The 19,148-nt window shown below is 55.0% G+C and overlaps 1 protein-coding gene across 1 annotated transcript; it reads right to left on the minus strand.

The window, feature by feature from the left end:
• Positions 1–667: 667 nt before the first annotated feature.
• LOC149768231 (uncharacterized) lies at positions 668–11,355 on the minus strand. Its single transcript, XM_089927792.1, has 3 exons — positions 11,174–11,355; positions 10,788–11,092; positions 668–785 (listed from the first exon to the last, which is right to left on the minus strand). Exons 1-3 carry the CDS (start codon positions 11,351–11,353, stop codon positions 668–670), a joined length of 603 nt encoding a protein of 200 aa, XP_089783918.1. The 5' UTR covers positions 11,354–11,355.
• Between the last annotated feature and the right edge of the window lie 7,793 nt (positions 11,356–19,148).

Genomic DNA, 19,148 nt, shown 5'->3' on the forward strand with positions numbered 1-19,148 from the left:
TCTCTTCCATCTATGCTATTGTAATCCAGGCCGTCGAGCATATCTTCCACATCCATAAGGAAATGAGGTATTAAAGAAAAAATAAAAGAGTAGGGAACTCCTACAACCATCCAAATCCATTTGTTCTGTTGGCTTGAGTCGTTCGCCCATAGTTTTTACGGTCATCAAAAGGAAAGCTTGAAACCTAGATCCGCTTGTTTTTTTCCTCTTTTCTATAATGAGGTCCAATCCATGAAATTGATCTCGGATTCACTTGTTGGAGAGCTACAGTTAAAATTTGATTTGTCTAAGCATGCATGTTGGTGTTCTTTTTGTGGTTATAGCTCTATTTTTATGGACTTGGCCCTCATTTCTAGTGACATTTAAAAAGTAGTCATACAAAGCTATAGGAGATTATTGTTGCAATCTCTTTCCACATTTGCACCAAATCAAATCAACCATTTCCATACTTACACCAAATTAAATCCTAGAATATTATGGAGAATATTCTTTTCTTCCATATTTGTAAATTTCTTTTAACTTTTTTAGTAAAAACTGAATGTAGAAGCATTTATAGGTGGGTTCAAGAGGTCCTCCAACTATAAATATAGGTGCCTAGTCATTGTAAAAGCCATCTTATCTTTGTTATTTTGTGGGCTTGAGAGTTCTCTGTTGTTGCTTCTTCCTGTTATCTTGCTACTTCTTTATTGGATAGACCTTCTTCCTCCAGAAAAAAGATCACCATATGTGCTCTTTTACTATTAGTGTATTCCAATTTGCTTGTGGTATTTGCATCGATATTGAACCTATGGTTCACCAAAATACATAGAATGCTCTAATGTTAGATATCGATCTAAAGGATGTAAGTCTTCAATAGTTGTGTGAATAAGTAGTACAACTGCAGGTAGAGCATGACTATACAAGACCATGATTGCTGTTACGGGGGAACTTAGCCACCATGCCCCACGTGACCGGCACGCGCGCCCAGGAAGACTACGGCTGCCCCTTGATCCAGCAATCCGATCTCGGGTCGGATATCTTCGGCTCCGCAGCCCGACCCCGAGTCGGGTGCCCCTTGATCCAGCAATCCGACCTCGGGTCGGATATCTTCGGCTCCGCAGCCCGACCCCGAGTCGGGTGCCCCTTGATCCAGCAATCCGACCTCGAGTCGGATATCTTCGGCTCCGCAGCCCGACCCCGAGTCGGGTGCCCCTTGATCCAGCAATCCGACCCCAAGTCGGCAATCTCTTGACAACAACAGACTGTTCCCCTGAGGCACGCCGCGGCCCCCTGCTCCACTACTCCCTGCAACGGCCGTATCCGGTGCTGCCCCACGATCCCCTGTAACAGCCGTACAAAGCGGAGCTCCACTACGCCCTGCCATGGCCGTACCCGGCGCTGCCCCACGACGCCCTGTAACGACCATGTCAGTGGCAACCCCATCGTGCCACACGATGACCAATCCCCAAAAAAACCCCCCAGCCTGATATATATGCGGCTGGGGGGGAAGGGGAGGGTAAGCAAGATTTTCCAAAGTATCATCTTACCTGCTACCTCTCCTTCTCCTTCGATCTTCCCTAACTTGATCGTCGGAGGGCCCCCACCACCCCGGTGGTGGTGCGAGGCTTGCTTGCAGGTTTCCCAGCGGAAGGTGGAGCGCAACCGAAGCAATTCCAAGGGAACCCCGTTCACACCGCTGTGCCAATCGTTCTCGGTTTGGACCCCCAGCAACAGTTGGCGCTAGAAGGAGGGCCGGATTTCAGAGCGATCGTAATGGCACGGCGAGGTGGTCGTGGAGCTTCCAATGCTCCCGGTCGCGGGGCCTCTCGCGCCTCTGGCCGGGAGGCCGCTGCATCTCCAACACACTCTCAGCAACACTCCACCGCCCCACCGCCCATTCAGACGGTCGAAGCCGCCCAGTTCGACCAGCTAACCCAGCAGGTTCGCACCCTCGCGGAAGCGGTGCAGAATCTGCAGGGTGCGATGTCCCGGGCGCCGCAGCGGGCTCGGAAGCCGCCGCTGCCTGAGCGTTCGCCTGTCCTCCTCAACCCGCGCTCCTTCCTCTCCCATGGGGAGGAGCGCCGGCGCGAGGAGGATTCTCGAGCACGCTCCATTCTGCCGGGACCTTCCCACCGGAGCTGCGCGGGGTACGAGAGGCGGGCCCGGGCGCGTTCCCAGACCCCCCAGTCCTCGAGGAACCCGCGCTCCAGTCGGTCCCCCTCTCGCCGCTCCTTGTCTCCCACCCACCGGTCGCGCTCCCTGGACCGGCGGGTGGACGATCTCCACCGACAACTCCAGGTCCTGAAGGGCCATTCCAAAGATCCCTTCGCCGACTTAGAGATCTCCTCCCAGCCGGCGCTTGCCTCGAGGATCCTGCGGACCCCGAATCCGCCGGGGTTCAAAATGCCGGCGATCGAGCCCTATGACGGGGCGGCGGACCCGCGGGATCACGTCGAGAGTTTCAGGACCCTTATGCTCCTCCACGGAGCATCAGATCCCCTTCTCTGCAAGACTTTCCCGGCAACCCTCCGTGGCCCGGCGAGGGCGTGGTTCGCCGGGCTGGAGGCTGACTCAATCCGGTCCATTGACCAGTTCACCCGCCTCTTCATCACTCATTTCGCCATCAGTAGCCGGCGGCGACTGGTCTCCGACTCCCTCTTTGATGTCCGGCAAAACGAGGGAGAAAGCTTGCGGGATTATCTTACCCGCTTCAACAGGGCTACGCTGGAGGTCCGGAACCTGAGTCAGGAGGTAGCTCTTTCAGCCCTGAAGCGTGGCTTCCGGAAGGGCAGACTCACCTTCTCCCTGGACAAACGCCTGCCGCGGAGCTTCCCAGAGCTGTTGTCCCGGACGAACCAGTATGCGGACGCCGAGGAGGCGGCCGCCCACCGGAGCAAGGAGGCCGTCGAGATCCCTCCAAAGCTTGGGAAGAAAAGGCGGAAAGAGGCACGCCAGAGGAGGAGCCCGACGCCCCAGCGTCGGCGCAGAAGCCCGTCGCCGGCGAAGAACCACGGCGCCCCACGCCCTCGTTCTCCGCCCCGACGTTTCAACTTGTACACCCCTCTCCTGACTCCCCGGGCCCAGATCCTTATGGAGATCAAGGGGCGGGAGGACCTCCCGGCCCCGAGACAGATGCGGAGGATACCTGGGAAGAGGCCCTCCCGGGCGTACTGTGAGTACCACCGAAACCACGGCCACGACACAGAGGACTGCTTCCAGCTTCGGGACGAGATCGAGGCTCTCATCCGTCGGAGGCGTCTCGGTCGATATGTGAGCGACCGACGTCCCCCCGCAGACCCGCGTCCGGCCGACCCGGCTCCTCCGGAGCCTCGGGAGCAGAATCGACCCGTTGCGGGGGTGATCCACACTATCACTGGGGGCTGCCCCCGGCCCGTGAGGAACGCAGGGGGCTCGACGGAGGCGTCAGGGGCGGCCGTCGCAAAGAGGCAGAGGGTCGGCAATGTAATCACCTTTTGTGATGAGGATATAAAGGGGGTTCAGACCCCCCACGATGACGCCATGGTGATCTCCCTCACTATGGCAAACTATGATGTAAGGCGTGTTCTTGTGGATAGTGGAAGCTCAGCTGATATCTTGTTTTTTTTTTACGAGGCCTTCCAAAAGATGGGCTTGTCCAGACAATTGTTGCACAAAATATCCACCCCCTCATAGGATTCACCGGTGACGCTGTCCCGGCGGAAGGTGTCGTTGAGCTGCCTGTGACTGCGGGCGTCGCACCCGCAGAAGCCACGGTGCGACTCGGGTTCTTGGTTGTCCGTGTTCCCTCGGCCTACAAAGCTATCCTCGAACGACCCGGACTGAACGCCCTTCGCGCGGTGGTCTCTACGTACCACTTGCTCATGCGGTTCCCCACGGCGGTCGGGATCGGGGAGGTCCGAGGCGACCAACCGACCGCACGGCAATGTTTCCTAGCGACCCTCAAAGGGAAGAAGCCCGCAGAAGCCCTAAGCGTCGAGTCCCTTGATGCCAGAGACGAGGTGGCCTTGCGGCACGGGGAGCCGGCCGAGGGTGTGGTCGAAGTTCCCCTCGAGGAAGGCCGCCGGGACCGGGTGGTCCGGGTCGGCGCCAATCTCGACCCGGGAGCTCGGGCCCGGTTGGTGGAATTCCTCCGAGCCAATGCCGATGTATTTGCCTGGTCGGCGGCCGATGTACCTGGGATCGACCCGGAGGTCATTTCTCACGCCCTCAACGTCGACCCGACCCACCGGCCAGTGAAGCAGAAGAAGAGACACTGTGCCCCGGATCGGATCCGGGTGGTCGACCAGGAGGTAGACAAACTCTTGGAGGCAGGATTCATAAGGGAGGTGAGTTACCCCGAGTGGCTGGCAAATATTGTACTTGTCCGGAAGGCGAGCGGGAAGTGGAGGATGTGCGTCGACTATACCGACCTGAACAAGGCGTGCCCTGAGGATAGCTTCCCGCTTCCGCGGATAGACCAACTGGTCGATGCGACTTCCGGATATCAGCTGCTGTCTTTCATGGACGCCTTCTCCGGTTACAACCAGATAATGATGGCCCCACAGGACGAGGAGAAAACTGCCTTTATAACGGACCGGGGGCTGTACTGCTACAAGGTAATGCCCTTCGGTCTGAAGAACGCTGGCGCCACTTACCAGCGCCTTGTCAACAAAATCTTCAAAGAGCAAATCGGCCGGAACATGGAGGTGTACGTGGACGATATGCTGGTGAAGAGCCGCCGGGCAGACCAGCACATCGTGGATCTGGAGGAGACTTTCACCACCTTGCGGAAGTTTCGCATGAAGCTGAACCCAGCGAAGTGCGCCTTTGGCGCTTCGGCCGGGAGGTTCCTTGGTTTCATTGTCAACCAGCGGGGTATCGAAGCCAACCCGGACAAAATCAAGGCCATCCAAGGTATGTCCCCTCCGACCAAAGTAAAGGAAGTTCAGGAGCTCGCTGGAAGGGTCGCCGCGCTCGGACGATTTGTGGCAAAATCGGCCGAACGCTGCCAACCATTCTTCAAGGTGTTAAAACGCCCGAAAGACTTCCTCTGGACGGCCGAATGTCAAGCAGCATTCGACCAGCTCAAGGAATACCTGGCGTCTCCTCCCCTACTGTCCAAGCCGCAAGAAGGAAAGATGCTCTACCTCTATCTGGCGGTCTCCCCAACCGCGGTCAGTGCGGTGCTGATTCGGAAAGAGGCAAAGCTCCAGAAGCCTGTGTACTACATCAGCCGGGTCCTACGGGACGCCGAGACGCGGTATACGAAGGCTGAAAAGATCGCCTTCGCGCTGCTGACCGCGACCAGGAGGCTCCGCCCCTATTTTCAGGCCCATTCTGTCACCCTCTTAACTGATCAACCACTACGACAGATCCTCAGCAACCCCGAGAATGCGGGACGGCTGGTGAAGTGGGCAGTAGAACTCGGTGAGTTCGACATCCGCTACCAGCCTCGACCCGCCATCAAGGCCCAGGTGCTCGCGGACTTCCTCGCTGAGTGCACGGTGCAGGAGGCGGAACCTAGTCCACCGGAAACGCCCAGCCTCGACCTCCCGACCTGGACGCTTCACATCGATGGGTCGTCGAACCCCGAGGGTGGAGGGGCCGGGCTGGTCCTTACCAGTCCTGATGGAGTGATAGCCGAGTATGCCTTGAGGTTTGGATTTTCAGTGACCAACAACGAGGCGGAGTACGAGGCCCTAGTCACGGGACTCAAACTCGCCGGAGAGCTCGGCATCCGGCGTTTGAAGGTCTTCACCGACTCCCAGCTGGTGGTCGGGCAGGTCCGTGGGGAGTTCGAGGCCTGGAGCCCGACCATGCAGAACTACGTCCGGAAGGTGCAAGCACTCATTCCCGACCTCGGCAGTGTCGGCATCCAGCAGGTCCCCAGAAGCGAAAATACCAGGGCCGACAGATTGTCCCGCTTGGTGGGCGCAGAGGCGCACAACTTGTCGAGGGCAATCTACCTGGAGACCCTGGATGCCCCGAGCATCGGCGAGGCTGGAGCGGTGATGGCGATTGATCCGGAGCCGTCTTGGATGGACCCGCTCGTCGCCTACCTCGCCGAAGGGATCCTCCCTGAAGACGAAGATCAAGCTCGGCGACTTGTCAGGAAGTCCGCCCACTACGTACTCTATGAAGGGAGGCTGTATCGGACCTCGTTTACCGCCCCCCTCTTAAGGTGCCTCCGCCCCTCGGAGGCGGCCTACGTCCTCGGCGAAGTCCATGAGGGCGTCTGCGGATCGCACTCGGGGGCTAGGTCCTTGGCGCACAAGATCATGAGGCAAGGCTATTATTGGCCTACCTTGTTGGAGGACTCAAAGGATCACGTACGGAAATGCGACGCCTGCCAGCGCCACGCCAACGTCCAGAGAGTCCCTTCTGTTCCCTTGGCACCAATCACCGCACCCTGGCCCTTCGCACAGTGGGGAATGGATATCCTCGGACCATTCCCCGTCGCTTCCGCCCAGCGGAAATTCTTGATTGTTGCAATCGACTACTTCACCAAGTGGGTGGAGGCAGAGCCGCTGGCCACTATCACGGAGGTGCAAGTCCGGAAGTTCGTGAAGAAAAACATCATTGTCCGATTTGGGGTACCCCGGGTCCTCATCTCGGATAATGGTCGACAGTTCGACAACAAGCATTTCCGTGACTTCTGCGAGGAGTTCGGGATCGAGCATCAGTTCACATCTGTGTCGCATCCCCAAACCAACGATGAGGCCGAGGTGACAAACCGGACAATCCTCCAAGGAATTAAGGCGCGAATCGGTCGGACGGGGCAAGCTTGGGTCGAAGAACTCGAGAACGTCCTTTGGGCGTATCGGACCACGCATCGGACCCCTACCGGGGAGACGCCTTTCAGCCTAACCTATGGCACGGAAGCGGTTGTCCCCGTGGAGCTCGGACTCCCCTCGCCCCGGGTGGCTACGCACCGACCCGAGGCCAATTCGGAGCAACTCCGAGGAAATCTGGACCTCTTGGAAGAAGCGAGGGAAATGGCGCAGGTTCGGATGGCGATGTATCAGCGGAGGGTGGCCCGATATTATAACTCCAAGGTCCGACCAAAACTTTTCAGAATCGGAGATCTGGTGCTAAGGCGAGCCAAAGCATCTCAACCCGCGGAAGGTGGGAAGCTGGCGCCAAATTGGGAAGGCCCGTATAGGGTTCGCTGGGTAAACCGACCTGGCTCCTACCAGTTGGAGGCCCTAGATGGTCGAGAAATTCCAAGGAGCTGGAATTCCGCTAACCTACGGGTGTATTACCAGTAGAAAGACAAAGCCAGAAAGACAGTTCAAAAAATGTATAGTCCTTTTCATCTCAATAATTCCTGGTTACAATGGCGTGTTCGTGTGATTACAAAGAATTCCCAGAGGAGAATTGGGGAGTAAAGAAAGCAAGGAAGAGGTGGGGACTCCGTTAAGCTGAAGATCTGGGATCCCGAACCCTCCATCCGAAGCAGCTGCAATCCCACCGGGCGTGGGTGCTTCCCCCCGGAGGCGCCATCGACGCCTCACGCAAAAGACGAAGAGCCGGCGCGGACGAAGAAGAAGTTCGCACTGCTTCTAGAGGAACGCCACCTCCAAGGGATATTCCGGTCCTCCCCAGGAGAAGGGGAGGAAAGGAATACAAGGGAGAAGAGCGCGAGGAGGTGCGATCCCGGATGAAGCGTCTAGCGCAGAGCTCAATCGGGAGGTGGGACTGAAAAGAGGGGGGATGTGATCCCGGATGAAACGCCTAGAGCGAAGTTCCACCGGAGAGAATCTCCCTGTTGATCCCAGATGAAACGACTAGTTGGCGGAAGTTGCGAGGGGCGCGCCTCCCGTTCCTCCGGCGGGGGTTTCCCAGCCACGCGCCGGAGAGGAGGTCCACGATCCATGGCAACCTGAACAGCTCCGGCTTGGCAGGCTCCACCGCACCTGCGCTTATATTTATAGCCAAACTGTGGCCCCCTGGTCGTTCCGATGCGGATGGCTCCAATAAATGCGGGCACATCGAATCAGGAGCCGTTCCGGCTCTCGAGGTTTATCCCCCCACGATCTCCTAAGCGTCGTTCTCCTTAATTGCATTCTTCGTGCAGGACACTCCGGGCGGCGTGTATCCCGCGGCCCACATATCTCCGCACGCGTCCAGGCCGCATCCGCCTCGAAGAACGCGCGTATTGCGGCCGCTTAACTGGCACTCCTCGCAAGCAGCAACTGGCCGGTCCGATTTTCCAGGTAACGCCTCAATTAGCATTTAATGGCCTTCTGGTGTTCCCCAGGCGACGCTTCGAGAGGAGGAGAAACACGATCGCAGCTGGCCACGGAGAAACCCCGTCGAGCGGCAAGTGATAGGGGCGCGACCAACGAGCGGAATTCCCCGAGGCTTGGCCCTCGGATGCCAGGCTAACCCGATGATCATCCCGGGAGCAGACTAGCCTGAAGCCCCGACCGGTCGCCTCGGCTTGCGCCAGCCTTGGCCGACCAACGAGCGGAATTCCCCGAGGCTCGGTCCTCGGATGCCAGGCTAACCCGATGACCATCCCGGGAGCAGACTAGCCTGAAGCCCCGACCGGTCGCCTCGGCTTGCGCCAGCCTTGGGCGACCAACGAGCGGAATTCCCCGAGGCTCGGCCTTCGGATGCCAGGCTAACCCGATGATCATCCCGGGAGCAGACTAGCCTGAAGCCCCGACCGGTCGCCTCGGCTTGCGCCAGCCTTGGCCGACCAACGAGCGGAATTCCCCGAGGCTTGGTCCTCGGATGCCAGGCTAACCCGATGACCATCCCGGGAGCAGACTAGCCTGAAGCCCCGACCGGTCGCCTCGGCTTGCGCCAGCCTTGGCCGACCAACGAGCGGAATTCCCCGAGGCTTGGTCCTCGGATGCCAGGCTAACCCGATGACCATCCCGGGAGCAGACTAGCCTGATGCCCCGACCGGTCGCCTCGGCTTGCGCCAGCCTTGGCCGACCAACGAGCGGAATTCCCCGAGGCTCGGCCCTCGGATGCCAGGCTAACCCGATGATCATCCCGGGAGCAGACTAGCCTGAAGCCCCGACCGGTCGCCTCGGCTTGCGCCAGCCTTGGCCGACCAACGAGCGGAATTCCCCGAGGCTCGGTCCTCGGATGCCAGGCTAACCCGATGATCATCCCGGGAGCAGACTAGCCTGAAGCCCCGACCGGTCGCCTCGGCTTGCGCCAGCCTTGGCCGACCAACGAGCGAAATTCCCCGAGGCTCGGTCCTCGGATGCCAGGCTAACCCGATGACCATCCCGGGAGCCGACTAGCCTGAAGCCCCGACCGGTCGCCTCGGCTTGCGCCAGCCTTGGCCGACCAACGAGCGGAATTCCCCGAGGCTCGGTCCTCGGATGCCAGGCTAACCCGATGATCATCCCGGGAGCAGACTAGCCTGAAGCCCCGACCGGTCGCCTCGGCTTGCGCCAGCCTTGGCCGACCAACGAGCGGAATTCCCCGAGGCACGGCCCTCGGATGCCAGGCTAACCCGATGATCATCCCGAGAGCAGACTAGCCTGAAGCCCCGACCGGTCGCCTCGGCTTGCGCCAGCCTTGGCCGACCAACGAGCGGAATTCTCCGAGGCTCGGTCCTCGGATGCCAGGCTAACCCGATGATCATCCCAGGAGCAGACTAGCCTGAAGCCCCGACCGGTCGCCTCGGCTTGCGCCAGCCTTGGCCGACCAATGAGCGGAATTCCCCGAGGCTCGGTCCTCAGATGCCTGGCCTAGCGTCGGAAGAATTTCCTGAGGCCTAACCCTCGGATGCCAGGCCTAGCGCCGGAAGAATTTCCTGAGGCCTAACCCTCGGATGCCTGGCCTAGCGCCGGAAGAATTTTCTGAGGCCTAACCCTCGGATGTCCGGCCTAGCGCCGAAAGAATTTCCTGAGGCCTAACCTCGGATGCCTGGCCTAGCGCCGGAAGAATTTCCTGAGGCCTAACCCTCGGATGCCTGGCCTAGCGCCGGAAGAATTTCCTGAGGCCTAACCCTCGGATGCCTGGCCTAGCGCCGGAAGAATTTTCTGAGGCCTAACCCTCGGATGCCTGGCCTAGCGCCGGAAGAATTTCCTGAGGCCTAACCCTCGGATGCCTGGCCTAGCGCCGGAAGAACTTCAAGAGTCAGGAGTCGGCAAGGCGCTACCAGGAGTTAAAAAGAGGAAGGACGAAAGTGAAATGAGGAAACACTTTGTTTGCATTAACTTTCGTTGCATCAGGGTCGAGACCCATACAACGTGGCAAAACGCCAACATACAAAGAAAAGAACAAAGAAAAGTACAGAGAGTTAGCTTGGAGGAACCCCTGGGTCGGGAACGGCGAGCGCGTCCGCGAAGGGTAGGGAGACGGTTGGAGAATCGGCAGGCAATGGCATCGGAGGAGAGTCGAGGAGGGAGACCCCACTCAGGTCAATTTCGGGGTATTTAGCGGACACCCTTGCCAGGCCTTCATCGAAGCCTAAGGCAAAGGAGTCGGACCCCGCGTCCGACATGTCACGGATGAACTCGGCGGTCTGACGATAGGCCTGTACCGCCTGACGCCCGATTTCCGCGCTCTTCTCGGCCAGCGCCGCCTCCGCTCGCTCCGTAATCTGAGCTTTCGCTTCCATGACCTTCGCCACAATCCGGTCGTCCGCCTCGGAGGAGACCCTCAGCAGATCGGCCCGAGCCTCCATGTGCTTCGCCTCGGCAGCGACGCGAGCAGCCTCAGCCTCCTCCAGGCGCGAATGAAGCTCCTGGTTGCTCGCACGAGTCCCCTCAAAGGCCGACTCCAATTCGGCCAGCTTGGCTTCAAGAGATCGGGTTCGGTTGCGGGCGTTGTCGGCCGACTGCTGGGCCTTCTCCCACCTCTCCCGGAAGTCGGCAGCCTTCCGGGACTGCTTTTTGGCCCGCTCCTCCGCCTTCCTGATCTCGCTTTCGAGACCCGAGGCGACCTTGAGTTGCTCCTGAGCCTCCAACAGTTGCCTCTCGAGGGCGGCGAAGCCGAGTGCCCGCTCTTCGGCCACCTGGAGCCTCGTCTCGAGGTCCCTGGTCGTTCTCCCCGCCGCAGCCCGGCCTCCCTCCTCTACAGCTTTCAATCGGCTCTCGGCCCTCGCCAGAAGCCTCGCCTGTTCCTCGTGGCTCTCCTCCAGGCGGATCATGTATTGGGCGAGCTAAGAGGTAGGAAAAATGAGAGCGTCAGACGGGGATCAATAGAGCCTATAAATGACGAAAGCGACCAAAAGAACACTCACCGACATGAGACAGACGCAGCTGGCAGCTCCAACTTCAGGGATACCCATCTGCCGGACCTGCCTACGGTCCCCCTCCAGCAGCACCGTCTCGACGAGGTTTCGGGCGCCGGCGAAAGTGAAGGCCGACCCCGACTTCGCCCCGGAGCCGGATGGTGGTTCTGCAGCCTTACCCTTACCCATCGCTTGGGGTAGAGTCATGCCGACCGTGCTCGGGGCGGGGGCCGCGCCAGAAATCGACAGGGTCCCGCTCGGCCTGGGCCTCGGCGCGCCCCTCCTTCCCGTATCATCCGAAGCCGACCGAGTCGAAGGCCGGGCTGGGGACCGACCGCGTCTGACCCGGCCGTCTCGGGCGCGCCCGGATGACACCTCCAGAAAAACGGTAGTCTCATCACCGGAGGGCTGATGCGGCGTCAACTGTCGGTCCGAGCCCGCGGCGTCCCCCTGATCGGTGGGCCCGGACCCGTCTGTCGGCGTCGGAGTCGCCTGCTGGCGAGGCTTCTTCGTCGGTGGGACCCCGCTCGGAGGTGTCCGTTTCTTCCTCCGGACCGCTTCCAGTAGGGACGCCCTACTAACAGCCATTGCCTTGTCCGACTGCATGACATCGTCGATTTCTGCAAAAAGGACGAGATGGTTAGAAACCGAGAAACTGATGGAAAGAAGAAATGAAAGAGGAGAAAAGAGCTAAAAAGAAGAAGTAGTGGCGGGCTCACGGTCGGCGGGGACCGAGCTCAGACCGACGTTCACCAAGGCATCCTCGGAAATAAGGCGAGCCACCAGGGGGAGCCGGCCCTCGGCAACCAACCCCCTCAAGACGGCGACGCCATCGGACTCCTCCCTCGACAACCTCGATAGGCCGATCGGGGACTTCATCGGCGTCTTCCAGGTTGTCCCGATTCCCCAAGAGGGATCTACGTCGATGAAAAAGAAACGCTCCTTCCAGCCATGAATGGAGGAAGGAGCCTCCTTGACGAGGCCGCACCCTCGCCGCGCCGCAAAGCACCACCACCCTCTGTCCCGGGGGTGGCCGTTCAGGCCGTAGCATTCCCAAAAGACGTTCAGGGTGGCAGGAACCTCGTGCATGCGGCAGAGAACCTGGAAGGCCGTCAGGGTACGCCATGAGTTCGGCACCAGTTGCGTCGGCGCCACTCTTAAACCTCGAAGCACCTGCACGACTAAGTCCGAGAAGAGAAAGCGGAACCCAGCCCGAAGGATGTCCTCATTGATGGCGACCTTCCCTGGAGGAGGATGGGACATCCTCTCCTCAGGCCCCGGAAGCGTAACGTTGCAGGCTTCGGAAAGGTGGTACCGGGCCACGAACCTATCTAGGTCTTCGGGGACCAGCTCCGACTGAATGCGGTCCGCTCTTACTTCGTCCATCCCTAACGGCCAGTGAATCTACGGTCAGGACGGGGTCAAGAGGGGAGAAGGGACCGGAACGACTGGGGTACACTAATACGAAAGGAGAAAGTACGGTGAGCCCTAAATTGAAGAGTGGGGCAACTCACCGGAAGGGAAGGAAGAACGGCTCCGAGAGCGTCAAAGGAGGAGCGAACGAACAGTCCGACGGCAACGGCAGCAGCACAAGGAAGAAACTCGAGGATGCCTGTGAAGAGAAAGGCGGACGGGGGAGGGCCCCCGGTTAAATAGGCAGAAAGGCGGGTGACGCCTCGGTGACGCCAGAGGACGCCTGGCTACCGAAGGATCGTTCGCGCCCCAAAGGCGAATCGACGCCATTAAGGAAGGATGTCCGCCGAAATCCGCAGACCGCCAGATCAGCGACAACCGCCATACGCCATAAAGAAGGCGGGGAGCTCGGAGCGCGCGCGCCTTTCCGAGGGATGGCGGCAATCTCGAAGCATCACTCCCTTCACCCGTTCCCCTCCTGGTTCCAAGCTCGGAAGTGGGGGGCTACTGTTACGGGGGAACTTAGCCACCATGCCCCACGTGACCGGCACGCGCGCCCAGGAAGACTACGGCTGCCCCTTGATCCAGCAATCCGACCTCGGGTCGGATATCTTCGGCTCCGCAGCCCGACCCCGAGTCGGGTGCCCCTTGATCCAGCAATCCGACCTCGGGTCGGATATCTTCGGCTCCGCAGCCCGACCCCGAGTCGGGTGCCCCTTGATCCAGCAATCCGACCCCAAGTCGGCAATCTCTTGACAACAACAGACTGTTCCCCTGAGGCACGCCGCGGCCCCCTGCTCCACTACTCCCTGCAACGGCCGTATCCGGCGCTGCCCCACGATCCCCTGTAACAGCCGTACAAAGCGGAGCTCCACTACGCCCTGCCATGGCCATACCCGGCGCTGCCCCACGACGCCCTGTAACGACCATGTCAGTGGCAACCCCATCGTGCCACACGATGACCAATCCCCAAAAAAACCCCCCAGCCTGATATATATGCGGCTGGGGGGGAAGGGGAGGGTAAGCAAGATTTTTCAGAGTATCATCTTACCTGCTACCTCTCCTTCTCCTTCGATCTTCCCTAACTTGACCGTCGGAGGGCCCCCACCACCCCGGTGGTGGTGCGAGGCTTGCTTGCAGGTTTCCCAGCGGAAGGTGGAGCGCAACCGAAGCAATTCCAAGGGAACCCCGTTCACACCGCTGTGCCAATCGTTCTCGGTTTGGACCCCCAGCAACAATTGCTACCTTAAAAGATCAAATAGGGAGGATAATATGTTATTGGATGCATCTTCTGAGCACTTCATCAAGCCTTTCTACCACCATGCTCTAAATCAAGAGCCTATTCACCTTCCCCTGCGTCTGCTTGATGAGAGAGTCTTATGAGATTGTAATAGGCTCTTCAACATCAAAATCGAGTTTTCTTAGTTTCATAGGAGGCTCAATCAAGAATTTTCTTGACTAGATCACCTCCATCAAAAGGTTCTTTGAAGCTATGAACATCTCTAACAATGAGAAGATGAAGATTATGGCCTTGAAATTTCAAGTCTATGCATCTATAGACTAGGAGAATATCGACACTCTTAAGTGGGCATTGGAAAAATAATGATACACTAAATATAGAGAAAACATCTATATTGCTACTTTCTTATGGAAGATCACTTTTATTCTCTATATCAATCAATATTAATCTTAGTCAGAGAAAAATGAGAGTCACTAATAATACGAAGGAGTTTTCAGATCCCTGCTTGGGTGTGCTCGCTAAGGACAAGGGAACTTGTGTAGCTTATTACTTGTATGGCTTATAGGTTTTGATCTACGATGAGATCATTGACCACATTATGTGGCTTATATATGACACCTTTCACAAAATGTTGCGTATAGAGAAGAAATTACAATGAATCTAGATGACAAGAAGGGAATCCATCAATGTGTGTGCCAAAATATGTGCTACTCTTCCTCCTCCAAGGACAATAAAACTTCTTAATCTAATATTGCAAGGAGACCATGACTAGTCACCCAACCATCATATCATGGTTCTAAGCAAGGCAAGTTCTCGCAAACCTCACATCTTATTGCACTTATGGAGATCTAGGACACCGTACTTTCTAGTATGAAGAGCATGACACCAATCGATGAGAGTTGATTGTTGAACCTATTTATAATGACGAACTAGATGATAGACCCATTATCGAGCTTGAATAGACAAGACCAAAGCCTAATCTTATGATGAATGATGTATGTACCTAAAGTCGAAAAAGAGGATTAGCCTCAAACCAATATTTTGGCACTCACTGCACTACTAGTGGGCATGTTTGTAACGTCATTGTTAATAGCTGGTTGTACAAAAATATTGTATTTTAGGAAGTCATTGATAAGCTCAATCTAAAGATAGATAAGCATCAAGGTCATGTGAAATTGCTTGGTTCAAAAAGACAATAAGATAGAGATTTCCAAACATTGTCTTGTCAATTTCTTGATTGGTGCCACTTACATTGATATTGTACCATGCAACATAACATCAATGGATGCCTATTACATACTATTGATTCATCCTTAACAATATAATCGAGAGGTCATGTATGATGGAATGACGAACACTTACACTTTTAATAGAAAAAATTTATTATAATTCAATATCAATGACTTCGTTAAAGATAATGAGAAGAGATGCTTTCAACTCAAGGATGAGTTCTCTCCAACCCAAGAACATACATATTGTTGCCCAGATAGACAACCCAAGAGGGGGGGGGGGTGAATTGGGTTTTTAATATAATTTGGCTAATTAAAACTTTGTGGATGATTAATTAAAAACTATAGCAAGTTATTTAATTAAAGTCTAGTGCTGTGAGTAATGTGCGGGGAAGAAGATGAGAGACAATGCACTACAAACACAAAGTTTTATAGTGGTTCGGAGCTAACCCTTGCTCCTACGTCCACTCCCCAAGTCTCACTTGGGAATTTCACTATAACCCCCTTGGATTACAGCCGGTTGTTTTGCAAGCTCACAACCAAACTTGTTGTTTTACGAGCTCACAACGAACTCGGTCGGTTTTTCCAGGCTCACCGACTAGAACCAACCCCGATTGTTTTCCCGGGCTCACAATCAAACCCTTACAAACGTTGGTTTTAACTTGGCTCACCAACCAACCTTAAACCCCTTGATTCAATCCCCCGATTGAATCAAGTAAATACAAGAGATAGAAGAAAATAGAAAATAGCTTCTCAAAAAGCAGATTTAAGACAATATAATCGTAAAGGAGTTAGAAGCCCTCAAACGCTTTTAAGCTGGTGAAGAGGTATGGCTTCTGGAACTCCGGTCTCCTCTTGAAAGAGTGGTCGACTTGAATGCAGGAGGAGGAAGCTTCGATTGTTGGGAAGAAGTTGTTGGAGCAGTAAATGCAGATCTCCCCTTTTTCGTTTAAGAGCACTTGGAGAGCTTGAAAACTTGAATGCTTGGAGTGGAATATCTGTTCTCTGCCTTGCTACAATCCTCTGTGGCTATTTAAGCCAACCCCCACGGAAACTAGCCGTTACTCTGCTTTTTCTGGCCGTTCTGCACACTCTGCGCAGCCTGACAATATAACCGTTGGTGGGTTGGAGTCGACTCGCGCGATCAGGAGTCGACTCGGCTGTAGCAGGAGTCGACTCACGCTTTTCCGGAGTCGACTCGGCAACTGTTCCAAATTTGAATTAAAGTTGCCGTCTTGACTGGGAGTCGACTCGTCTTGACCTGGAGTCGACTCGCCAACTTCTGGAGTTGACCTGGCAATTTTTGGAGTCGGCTCATCCACTGAAGTCCGTGGATCCAAATTTGAATTTTGTCCACTCGAGTCGACTCGACTGTCCTGGGAGTCGACTCGAATCTCAGAGCTCGAACTCTCGATTCTCTGTCGTTTGGCTCATCCAGTCTTGGAGTCGACTCGAACCTCCTTGGAGTCGACTCGGCTCTCAGTTTCCGAAAGTTGGTCTTCTGCCTTTTGACGTGTAGCTTGTCTTGGAGTCGACTCGAGCTGTCTGTGAGTCGACTCGAATCTCAGAGGCAGTAACATGGTCTTCTGTCTGTTGATGGTCGCTCAGTCTCGGAGTCGACTCGTGTACTGCGGGAGTCGACTCGAATCTCAGAGTCCGAAAATCGTTCTCTGACTTTTTCCTTGTGTTCCTCTGAGAGTCGACTCTTACCTTCTTTGGAGTCGACCTGCCAACCATCGGAGTCGACTCGCGTTCCACTGGAGTCGACTCGAATCTCAAACCCGAAAACTGCTCTCTGACTTTTCTGCCTGTGACTGCTTGGAGTCGACTCTTACTTCCCTGGTGTCGACTCGGTGAACATTGGAGTCGACTCGCGCACTTCAGGAGTCGACTCGTTGACAGGTTCTGAGATGAAGCTTTCTGTTCTTCTTTCTGTTCTCAGTCGGAGTCGACTCGTACTAATCTGGAGTCGACTCGAGCTCGTGCCAGTGAACTTGATACGCTTGGAGTCGACTCGTGATACTCGGGAGTCGACTCGAGTCTCAGACATTGGTTCATGCAGACTTCTTAACTTATCCAAAATACTATGAACCAAGTCTAGAAACACTTGGACAGGATTTTCACTGAAACACTCAATTGAATTCATTAGTAATCACAAGATATACTCAATTGCTTTGAGCTCATCAAAATCAAATGGGGTTTTAATCAATCACTCCACAATCTCCCCCTTTTTGATGATGACAAAACTTTGAGTATATGTAAAATGAATTGCTCATAAAACAATGAAGTAAAATCCATAAATGAATTCAAATGTCTGATAATTTAATTTATCCAAGTTTGAAAGGAGTGAAACATTAAATTTCGGAGTTAAAGCTCCCCCTTTCATTTGGAATTATATAAGCCTTCATATTATGCAATCAATTGTTTGGCTTATATGTCATTAATGATTTAGCTTGATTAAAATTCAGATTCTCCCCCTCAACATATGCATTCAACTATATTTTGATTTTCTGAATTTCCTCTTCATGCTTTGAAGTTTTTTTTTTTTTTTTTGAACTGAATTTTATCTTTTTAGAGGAAAAATCTGTCAATTTGTTCTTGAGTAGGATTCAGCTAATCTCCGAATATCCCTTGAATAGATTCTGGAGATTACTCCATTAGGAGCCCCAAAAGAGAGATAATGAGCCTCGAGGTACCGAATCCACTTAGAACAAATTTGTGTGTGTTTTTAAGAGTTTATCGTTTTATTTATTTCCATTGATTTCTTTTACATATTTTTTTCAATATTTCTCCCCTTTTACATATTTTACCATATTTTATACATATTTCTCCCCCTTTTTGTCATCATACCAAAAAGGAGGTAATCACACACAATCAATGGCACAATCAACAAATGGCACATCAAATGGCACATAATTGAAGATAAAATATCTACTCATTGTATTGATATGAATGTGAACACATTTGAGCATACAATAAGTAAGGTAAAACAATACATCACACAAAAACATCTATGGCCTCCTCGAGGATGCATCTCCTCCTCTGGAGGGTGTGGCTCCTCCTCTCGAGGATGCATCTCCTCCTCTGGAGGATGTGGCTCCTCCTCTCGAGGATGTGGCACCTCCTCTCGAGGATGGTGCTCCTCCTCTCAATCGGCTCTGCTCCATGAGGAGGGTGACTGCATCTGTCACATGTCCGAGCTGCGTGATAATAGACGTGGTGGCTCTGCTATGTGTAGTGGAGAGCTCTGTCACCGACGCCTGAAGCCCAGTCACCGATGTCTGTAGTGCGTCCAGCTTGTCGATGAGTACATTCGACAAGCGCTCGGCCCCCTCGGTGGTGGTGTGCATGTCACGACCTATCTCCTCTCGCATCTGTCGAGTGGAGCTCGTGACCTCATTCATGCTTTGGAACTGGGCCTGGACCAAACTCCGGATATTGTAGATCTCTTCCCGTACATGAGCCGTCATGTCAGTCACGGCTGTCAAGGAAGGGACCAACTGAGAAGATACGGGTGCAGGAGTGGGAGCAGGCACCGCACCTCGGAGCTCCCGAAGCAGCTCGTCCCTCAGATCTCGGACGATCTCCTGCCGCAGCTCCCGGAGCTGCTCTGGATCAATCCGGACCGCCATAGAGGGTGGTGCCGAGGAGGAAGGTCCGGCGGAGGTGGTAGGAGCAGGAGGAGTGGATGGAAGGTCTGGGTAGTCTGAATCGGGCTCAGGACTGGGTGAAGGTCTGGTGGTCTGAGCGATGAAGGTAGACTTCCTAACCCATACCCCCTCTCTCTTCCGAAACCCCATCCTGTGCATGGTCCCCGTACACAAGCGATCTGTCCATCGCAATGCACGAGAGGGTTCCCTCTCAGGAATGGGAATCTCGTACTCCCTAAAGAGAAGAGTAAAAATCATGCCGTATGGGAGGTTGAGCCTAGGTCTATCTAGGGGCTCACACATATACCTATAGATGAGTTTGGGAAAGTTGACCGGGGTGTCCTGAAGAATGTAAGACATAATAGCTAGGTCCCTCTCATTTACAAAATCAAATCTTCCTGTCTTAGGGAAGATGGACCTGGACAGAATACTCAAAAGGATTCTCACTTCAA

The sequence above is a fragment of the Phoenix dactylifera genome, chromosome 2 (assembly GCF_051530095.1).
Source record: "Phoenix dactylifera cultivar Ajwa chromosome 2, Ajwa_hap1_PhDact_Kaust_v1.1, whole genome shotgun sequence".
Taxonomy (NCBI): Eukaryota; Viridiplantae; Streptophyta; class Magnoliopsida; order Arecales; family Arecaceae; genus Phoenix; species Phoenix dactylifera.